This window comes from Nematolebias whitei, chromosome 12, assembly GCF_014905685.2.
Source record: "Nematolebias whitei isolate Nwh7 chromosome 12, NemWhi1, whole genome shotgun sequence".
Lineage (NCBI taxonomy): Eukaryota > Metazoa > Chordata > Actinopteri > Cyprinodontiformes > Rivulidae > Nematolebias > Nematolebias whitei.
Genome location: NC_056509.1, coordinates 40,230,964 through 40,241,430, shown reverse-complemented (window position 1 = coordinate 40,241,430; position 10,467 = coordinate 40,230,964). Strand labels below are relative to the sequence as shown.

The 10,467-nt window shown below is 39.2% G+C and overlaps 1 protein-coding gene across 1 annotated transcript in view; it reads right to left on the bottom strand.

Moving 5' to 3' along the window:
- rngtt (RNA guanylyltransferase and 5'-phosphatase) overlaps positions 1-10,467 on the bottom strand; it is a 125,554-nt gene that overhangs the window by 99,713 nt on the left and 15,374 nt on the right. Inside the window, exon 8 of the mRNA XM_037685579.1 lies at positions 9,239-9,340. Within this exon, the coding sequence (XP_037541507.1) occupies positions 9,239-9,340 (102 nt within the window). The remainder of the gene's footprint in view (positions 1-9,238; positions 9,341-10,467) is intronic.

The following is a 10,467-nucleotide window of genomic DNA, read 5'->3' as shown; positions in this document are numbered from 1 at the left end:
CATTCATCCATCCATCCATCCATCCATCCATCCATCCATCCATCCATTCATGAATTAATATTTATAAATAAATTATTTTAAATTATTATTATTTTTTTATATAAGCCCATACTTTGACATTTTGTCCATCCATTCATTAACTTCTGTTTGTTCCGAAGTCGGGTCTCGGGGGCAGCAGCATAAGCAGGGAGGCCCAGGACGTCTCTTTCCACAGCCACCTCTTCCAGCTCTTCTGGGAGGATTCCAAGGCCCAGGCCAACCAAGAGAAGTCTCTCCAGTGTGTTCTGGGTCTCATGCCCATGCACCTCCCTAGGGAGGCACCCAGGGAGCTTCATTACCAGATGCCCGAACGAAACTCATTTCAACCCTGCCTGTACTCGCTATCTCGTATCACTACTAGTACTATCTCAATTTCGATCACTACTCAGAGTTTGTGGTCATAGGTGAGGGTAGGAACATTGGTAAACAGAAAGCTTTGCCTTACAGCTCAGTAATCTCTTTACCACAACGGACCAGCTCAGAGTCAACCATACTGCAGACACCACACCAATCCGTCTGTCAACCTCACGCTCCCATTCTTCCCTCATTCATGAACAAAACTCTAAGATACTTGAACTCCTACACTTGAGGCAGAACCTCACTCTCGACCCGAAGAAAGCAATCCACCCTTTTCCGACTGTGGACCATGGCCTCAGATTTGGAGGTGCTGATTCTCATCCCAGCCATTTCACACTTGACTGCAAATTGCTCCAGTGAGAGCTGGAGATCACGGCACGATGATGCCAACAGGACCACATCATCAGCAAATAGCAGAAAGGGGATCCTGAGGCCACTGAATCAGACTCCCTCTGCCCCTGGCCCCAATGACAGCCAGGACATTTTGTCTTTAGGAATAAATCAAGTAATACTTCGGAAGTAACTTGAGACTACAGTTAAACTAAATGCTTGAATGGCAGAATGCTAAGTGGTTACTGTTCTAACACAAAGTGAATCTCAATACTGCTTCTTCCACATGTCCAAGCAGATACATGAAGATAGATGGCATGATAGATGGTAAGTATATTTTCAACAAGGTTTATATTGAGGACACAATAAGAGGCTCTAATCTAATTATTTCTATAATAGTCAATTGCTTCACAAGCACAACATAAAAGAAAAGTGTCCATCTTAACTCACCACTCTTAAAGGAGTGCAGTAAAAAATCTGAAATGAGTTTGACTTCTCCACATAAAAAGTTTAAAAAACACAAAAGTCTTACATTTTCTGAGAGAAAAATCAAATGTGGGTGGAAAGGGGGAAACAATGATGAATGGGCCGGATGTTGCTGCACTTAATGTGCATTTCTGAGACAGGAGTGGACACAATAAACACATTAAAAAGAAGCAGGAGGAGTGAGGTGGGGAACAGGAAATGCCTAAGCAACTCTGTTTAGGCAGATGATGATTCCCATAGACAGGAGGATACTCTTGTGTAAAAGGATAACAGCTTTTATGTCAAAAAAGGAGAAATGGCTCAAAAGATCAAACGGGCTGAGCGTCACAAGTGAGAGGATCTGTCAACCAGTGAGGACAAAACAGGTCTGCGCTGAGCACAAGTGCTTCCCCTGCTGTCTAATTGGCCAGTTAGCCATGTGTAACTTTGTCAAGCATGTTCTGAAGAAACCAGGAGATCATTAGTTCACTGCTACTACCCGTGGTCCTCTTCTTCATCACAGTTTCACCTATTTTATCCCTCCTCCCCCAACCCACCCCACTTCTCTTTAATTACGTTTACAGTAGAAACTTTAATTTGTCCCTTTTTACAAATCGGAAATGATTCAATAAAATGTGCTCCTTTGTGCACACCACTGTCGGTCTACGCCTGCCTCCTTCTTTACTCTTATCTCGTCCTTTGATGGTTTTTGTGAGCCTCAGATTCCTCCCCCCACCCCAAGCTCTTCAGCCCTAATTGAGGCACAGCCGACTGTTGCGTCGGCTTTGTCAGTCCAGTCTGGCAGCATGACTGACAGCAGCTGAGCTTCGGGGTGGGCTTAGATCAGATCCACCAGCTTTACACATCGTTAGTGATACGTGAAGGAGAAGGGCTGCTTTCTTTTTTTGTTTTGGGGTTGCTTTTTAATCCAAAGAACACAGCATTTTTTTATTCATATTTGCACAAAAGAGCCAAGTAAAACTATGTTTACACTACACTTAGTACACATTAGAAGTTTGCGTTCCCAATTTGGCAAAGGCTCTGTGGATGAAAATATTCACAGTCTACTCAAATAATCAAATCAATAACACACCCGAGGTGTCCGAGGTCTCCCTTATCTACACAAAATGAGCAAAATGCAATTGGTTGCCACAAAGTTATGGGCTAAACTCATTAAATGCTCTTCTGTTCTTAAAGGTTTCTTCTCCATTAGCAGGAGGGAAGCACTAAAGTGGACAGTTATAATATCTGCAAAAAAACAAACAGTTCCACTCTACATACTGGTAGCTGTCCCAGTACTTTCATATGTTGCTGTACAGTAGTCCCTGGTTTATTGCGGGGGATCCGTAACCTGAAGCCCCACGATAATAAACAATGTTTCTAAACTCTAAATGCTTTAAAAGAGCACAGAATGTCATGATTTCCCTCTCTCTGCCTCCGCTGCGCTCAATTACCTGCAAGCGTTTTTGGCCACGCCCACTGCTCTGCACGGAGATCTGCTGATCAGCTGCAGCAGGAAGCTCATCCTGCAGTGTGGGTTGCACAAAGGTGCAGCAGGTGCTAAATAATTTAAAATTATTTATTTTAATTAAAAACTCCATGCCTATCATGCGGCTCATCCATCAGTCAGCCAATTGTGCGTCATGTCCAATCTTATTTTGAAAAACCGTAAATGGAGCGAGTTCGCGAAAAACGAACAGCTAAGTAGAAAGGGACTACTTTACCATTAACGTCAGCAGCTTATCTCTGCCATGCTGCACAGGCCGTAAAAGAAGAGCTAATTAAAGCAAAGAAGAAAATGGTTACACGCTCTCCAGCACATCGTTTATAACTTGTAAGCACTGAGTTTTGGGGGAAATGTGAACCTGAACAAAGATGTATGCAATTAAATAATAAAACAATTAGCTAAATAAGCATCTTAAGGTTTGTAAAACACTACTGTAAAATAACAGCAGTAAACATATTGCTACTCTCTTTAGGTCAAAAGAAATGGATGCATATCAGACTCCCTATCCTATGCGAGATACTAAAGAGGTAATTAAGAAGTGGTGAGGATTCTGACGGCAAATCAAGTACGGTAGTCAAAGACTTCCTAATTTCAGCAGTGCAGTTTAGCAGCAATAGTTAAATTCCTGTGAGCATAATTGGTCACTCTTCACCTCATTTTTCTCCTTCCTCCCTCCTCTCTGTGGCATAAACATAGCACTTTGAGATTTTTGTTAATGAAAAGTGCGTTACAAATTAAATTCATTATTATTATTATTATAAACTAATCTAACACTTGCAAACTTGACAAAACTCATCTTGGTCTATGGTTGTTCTCCTGGCAATCCACTGATTTTGCTCTCTTTTCCAAAGCATATTAGAAGCTGTGCATTGGCCGATAACAGACAGCAAAAGCCTTTTTAATGCACTGTACGGCTGGCTGGTCTGTGCATCAGACAGAACTGGAAATTATTTTTAGCTAAGTAGATTTAATTCAGTAGTTTGTCATCATCCTGCTTGTTATTGTATTACTGGGCGAGGCAGTTTAGCTGTCAGTATGGTTGATGCACAGCCCTGCTGTCATTAGACAAGAGCGCCAAAATAACCCATTTAGGTCTAAAGCAACCCAGACAAAAAATCAATTTGAAATTTAACATTTGCTAAATTAATTTGTGAACTTTTCCAGTTAAATGCATTTACATAGAATCACAAAATAAGAACTGGTGACAGGGTAATTTGTTATATTCAGAATAGGAACCTGTTCTAACAAGGTTAAAAAAAAGAAAAAGAAAGAAATACAGGAAGAGTTCAAAAAAACCTGAGTGAGAACCGTTGGCTCTAAGCAAAGAGGAAAGAAATTTTTTCTGCACCACCTTGACCAAAAGAAGAAAAAAAATCCTTTAAAAATGTATTTTCAAGTCTAAAAATCCCACTGAATAGAAGGTAGAACATTCAATATGAACTCCTCTGCAGTGTTCAAGCAGTGCATGATGGGAATGACAAATTAAGATCACACCGTGCCCTTACAAACAGTAAACCTCATCAAACTAGAAATTTCATTTACACAGAAAATTCAGTGTGAAGGAAGAATGAATTAGTTAAAATGTGCAAAAAATAAATAAACTAAGAGGTTCTAAAGCTAAGGGAACCAGAACACAAGCTTAAAGCTAAAATAAACAAATTGCTATCAAAAAGCATAAAGTAACAGAACACTAGCTAAAAGCTAAATATACCAAAAGGCTAGCTAAAAGTAACAAAAAAGACTAGCAAGAAGGTAAAAGTAGCAAAAGGCTAGTTAAAATGTAACAGCAGGAGAATAGTAACATAAGAAGACAAATGGAGCAACAATGCATGTTGAGGATGACCAGGGATGATGTGCACATCCTCGATCGAGAGGAACGTTGGTTTGAGAGAGGAGTGCAGGAAGCCATCTTTGTGAAGGGAACCATCGTTAAACAGGGGCGGAGGCCTTCGTGTTCAACTGTTCCCCTCTTACAATGCTGTTATTGCAAGTATCAATCAGCCTTCTGTGAATAGCAAGTGGCCATCAGGGCACCATCTATCAGGTCCTTGTTTTTCACGTGAACAACTAGTTTTGGCTGCCAGCAACAAACTGGTTGATCAACTATGATAAGGTGCTATTTATAAGACTGAGATTGTTGCAGCTCCTCAGACTGAAGTAGTCTTTTAGATAAAGGACAAAACGTTTCAACAAAGAAGAACCCGTCCAGAGGACCTGGCTCAACCTTGTTAGATTTATCAACCTGGATTACCGAGAATGAATCGGGACAATGCTGAAGCAGAGTTCACAGACAAAATTTTTTTTGAAGGAATTTCATAGATTTCAATGTATTTATGTGGGGAAAGTACTTGTAAATAAGGTTAAATATGTGGAAAAGTACCGGTATACAAGTTGCAAAAGCCAAACGCAAAAGCGACATTTTTCAGTACACAGAAAAAATACAAAATCCCTTTAGAGAGTTCTGGGTCTTCCCCAGGGCCTTCTAATAGGGGAACGTGGCCATAAAATCTCTAATGGGAGGTGTTCAGGAGGCATACCAGAGATGTCCAAACCACCTCAACTGACTCCTTTCAATGAGAAGGAGCAGCGGCTCTATTCCGAGCTCCCTCTGGATGACGGAGCTCCTCACCCTCTCTCTAAGGCCGAGTCCAGCCACCCTACGAAGGAAGTTAATCTCTTGTGTCCAGGACCTCGTTCTTTCGGTCATGATCTAAATCTCATGACTACAGGTGAGGGTTGAACTCAGACAGAAAAGTAAATCAAGAGCTTTGCCTTTCGACTCAGCTCGTTCGTCACCGCGACTGACTGAAGCAACGTCCTCATTACTGAGGACAAGGTCCCGATCCATTGATCCATCTCCCACTCCATCCTACTATAGAGATGCCCAGATATTTAAACTCTTCCAAAGACTAACCCCCCCACCGCCCCCGCCCCGGTCCTAAGTTATCAAGAAGATATAAAGTTTCTGAGAATTCTGCTTGCAAAAGTAAATTATTGTGTAAATAAAATTGTTGCACAAAGTATGAAAATGCCAAGTGAAGAATAAAAACTTGAAAGAAGTGACATGATTTTAAATGGATGCCATTTGTCGCTCGACTCTGAAAGATGATAAAACGGAATCAGCTGCGGTTGAACAAGACGTCCTTCACAGATTTAAAAAGAAGCCTTTTATAAAAGCTCTTACAAATCACGGCACAGCTACATTTTATTTATTTATTTATAACACAATGATGCGCACACCGTGCATCTATTGTTTTATTGTTAAAGTGCAATGTTGTTTACGCAAATTAGATGAAAAGCTGCATAACAAACAGGATGCTGTAACCACAGAAACATAACAAAACAACGAGAACTGTCCCAGTCTGTCGACTTGCAAACCAAACCGCCTCTCAGAAACCAAAGCTGATCTGCTGAAGCTGATGTGGAATGTGTTTGTAGTTCAACTAACCCCAGAAACCTGCTGATATTTGAACAAGAGTCAGGAAACTTTTTTTATTGTAAAATGCAGTGTTTCTGCAGCTCCAGGGGAAAAAAAAAAAAAAAGATTTACACTGATTCACATTTTAGACAATAAATCTAAAACGTACATTTTATTTCTCTATACCTGCCCATGTTTTGATATTGGTAATTAAAATATAATTATCTGTATTAAAAAATTATGAACTTGGATGTTAACTAACTTTTCCCACTTAAAAGGATAGTTCAAATGTTTTCAAGTGGGGTTATGGGGAAAGTTTATGAATAATTAATTTATTACCGGTTGCAGATAATCATTTAAACAGTCTCAGTTTGGAGAAATAAAATTTAATTCTGACTGAATCGTCACGCTAACAGCTGCTTTGTGTCAAAACCACTGTCCTAAAACCACTTCAATCTTAATCACATAGAACTTCATGCAAAAGCTAGTTCAGAAATACAAGGTCAGGGTTCTTTATTGTCATTTGCATCGCGTGTGATACATGTGGTGGAATGAAATTGTGTACACAGGGTCCCAGTTACATCCAACGAAAGCATAAATTGTAAAAGAAAAACAGTAATACGATCTAAGATATGAACTAAGAATTATGCTGAACTAAGAATACACTAAACACTTAGTAGTGCAAAAACAGTAATACACTGAAAAACAGCAGCGCAAACATGAGTCCGTGTGAGCAGATGAGTATGAATGAACACAGCAGCATGAATTAAATCAGCAGCGTGAGATCAGCAGCATCAGGGTAGAAGCTGTTCCTCAGTCCAGTGGCTCCCCACTCAATGCTCCTCAACCCTCTGCCCGAGGGGAGCGGGGCAAAAAACACTGCCATCAATTTAGTATTGCGCTGATACTCTGGCAGAAATATTATATATGGCTGAAAGTGCCCACAGCTGCACCAGAAGTGCTACAGCTAGCTAGCACCTGTTAATGTTATTTGCACATCCAAATAATTGAGTAATGTGAAACTTAAGATGGTGTAAAAAATGTAAATGAGCTGGCAAGTATGCTATAAAAATAAATGGTTTAGATTGGTGAAGTTATAAGACAGCAGTAATCCACTTCGCTAAAACTAGCCATTAGCTTGTCTATCTGGCCTAGGGAAGATCATTTTAGGGACACTCTTCAAATATAATAGAAATAATAATTCAACGGTCTTACGTTTATTTCTATTCAATATGGACTGGCAATAATTTTCATTTATAAACACCAGAGCCTGGTTATGAGAGGCAAGTTGTTTCCAAGTGGTGTTTTCCAGTCCGTGTGAACACCTACCACTCACCCACCCAAAGAAGAAATGAGGAGAGGCGGGGGGACGCTATTATTAAAAAAAAATATATAAATAATTACGGACAGATTTAAAGAATGTTAGCTAAAATGCACATCCCTGTAATTTAACTTTAATTCTTGAAACTTAGGTCATTCAAAATGTTATCTACAACATGTAAGACATTGATTGTTTAAAACCTTTCCACAGAACTCCGCTAGGAAAGATCTCAACTACAGTATATATTGAAACACACTTTATGAAACTCAAAGTTTTAACTTCAAAATCTGATGTTTTGGGCAAACTTGTACAATATATTGCATATCCTGAGCCTTGCTGATGAGTCACTCAGTTTGCGGTGCCTTGTTTTACATCAGTATTTCAAGTTAGAATAAATCACATGCACACTATATCTGGAGGGAAGAAACAGGTTGCATGTCAAAAAAAAGCAGGCGACAGAGGAAGCGCGCAGAATCACTATTCAAACTTAAGGCCAAAACTTTTAGCAACATATTCGAGCATTTGCTGATAACAGCAGCTAATTACACACATTAGCGGCGTCTTGGTCAGGAGCCAGATCAGTTCTCTCTCAGTCTCCTGCTTACCGGAAATTAAAGCACTGATATGTAAAAATCTGAAATTGACTGCAGTCATTAAATATTCATCAGCACATGCACATTTGCAGCAGCCAGAGAGAGACAGTGCTTCACAACAGACTACCAGAATACTAAAACCTCTTTCCCCTTGCTGCATTAGCTTCAAGCACCAGAGAGAGATAAAACAAAAGAAAAAAAGAAAAACAAACTCACAACAGAACGTGTCAGGAAAGAACAAGTGCCCTCTTGCATTTGTTATTCTTTGTAGAGACTGGTCACAGTCGGTGTTCATGCATCAGTGAAGCTAATTTACAAGTCCACGCTGCTATACAACGAGCACTCTGCTTGATTAGCCACATGCTGTAATTAAAACTTAATCAGGAAACGCAGGTCATGTTAGAATACCTTTCAGACCTCTCCTCATGTACAAAGCTTTTAATCACCTGGCTCAATCATGTCTTAAAGACCTGCTTGGATTGTATCATTGAAAAAGAGCACTCAGCTCCCATGAGTGCGGGCTTACCTTTGGGTTTAGCTTTTGAACTCTGCATAATAACAGAAGTTTTACCCATCAGGTTCATGTTTTGTAAAATCAAACCCCAAGTTGATGTTTAAGGGTTTTTTTTGTGGCAGAACTGTTAGAATTAGGAGTAAAACTTTACATAATGAAACATAATTAGAGCTGGCTCAGGTGACCCTGGAGCCCATTTGTTTTGCAGCTATTGAATTTACTTCCTCTCTGTTCTCTCAATTAGTGAAACGTTCTGCAGGTATACCTGGCTCCAAAGAGGTTTCCAGCCTGAATTTACCAGCTCCATCAACCTGCACAGAATTTCCTGTTTGCTGCCCTTCTTGAATCTATTTCTGCCTCTCCTTATGACTGCAAAGTGCTAAATTTTTTTTAAAAAAAGAGCAGAATAAAGGGATTTTCATCATTCTGAAAAGTCTAGACCTTACTATTTACACAATCCTGAGCCAACTTGTTGTTTTTTGGGGAGCATATGTGAATAAATCCAAATTCAAACCTGCGCTAAGGAAGATTAATTTAAAAAAACTGTTACAGCTCCTGAGGACAAAAACTTACCGTGTAAATATTGACAGTAATGAGTGGAATCAACAGAAAGAGAAATAAATTTGTCTAATCAAAGACTCAAATATTGTATTGACATGAGTAATCTGTTATTAAGACATTCCAATCGACTCACCGTGTCCCATCAGCTTTCCAGCTGACTTTATAAGGATTCTGCTCGAGTAATCGAAGGTTTTGTCTGTCCATGGACACAGGCTGTGCACCAGGAAACCCAGACCTGTAACAAGAGTGAAACCACATTTTGTGTTTGCTCTCATGCTTAGATCTTACCACAACAGGCATAATCTTAATCAGGCTAAACTTTCATTCAATATCGTAACTGATCGATAATCACACACTGTATCAAAAACATTACATTTTTCATTCCCAAACAGATTTATAACATGTCCAAGTCTGCTGCCCTCCCTAGATAAAGCCTCAGATTAGAACTGTATAATAAAACTTGTGATGTACAATTAAATATATACATATTTTTTATGAAATGTGAAATGCAACTGATTTGACTGTTAAAGTCCATTTATTTAAAAAAAAATTTAGACTGAGACACACCTTTACTATAAAGGTGAGCAGACAGATTGTTTTTAGATGGTTATCTTGTTACATTTTGACGAAACGCACAAGTTTATAAGTAAATATTATATATATTGGATATATATATATATATATATATATATATTTAAATATATATATATATATATATATATATATATATATATATATATATATACACACACACACATACACACAGTAATCCATTGCTACTTTGTGGTTTGTTTATCGCAGACTCGCTCTATCGAGGTTTTTCAAAATAAGACTGGACATGACACACAATTGGCTGGTTGACGGAGGAGCCGCACGACCGGCATGGAATTTTTATTTAAAATAAATTATTTAGCACCTGGTGCACATTTGTGCAGCCCAGAGCTGCAGGAAAAGCTTCCTGCTGCAGCTGATCAGCTGTTCACCGTGCAGAGCAGAGAAGTGGGCGTGGCCAAGAGCACTTGCAGATGGCAAAGAGCAGAGGAGGCAGGGAGCTGAAATCATGACATTCTGCACTCTTTTAGAGTGTTTAGAGTTTAGAAACATTGTTTAGAATATTACATGAGTGTAGGAAGAGTTGAAAACACCTTCATATTACATATATATGTATATATACATATATATGTGAATAAATACTAAACTAAACTACAACCACTACTACTTGTACTACTATTCCTACTTTGCGGTTTTTCACTTATCGTGGGGCTTCAGGGTGCAGTTCTTCCATGATAAGTGAACAAACACGGAGTAGGAATAGTAGTACAAGTAGTAGTAGTGGTTGTAGTTTAGTTTAGTATTTATTTA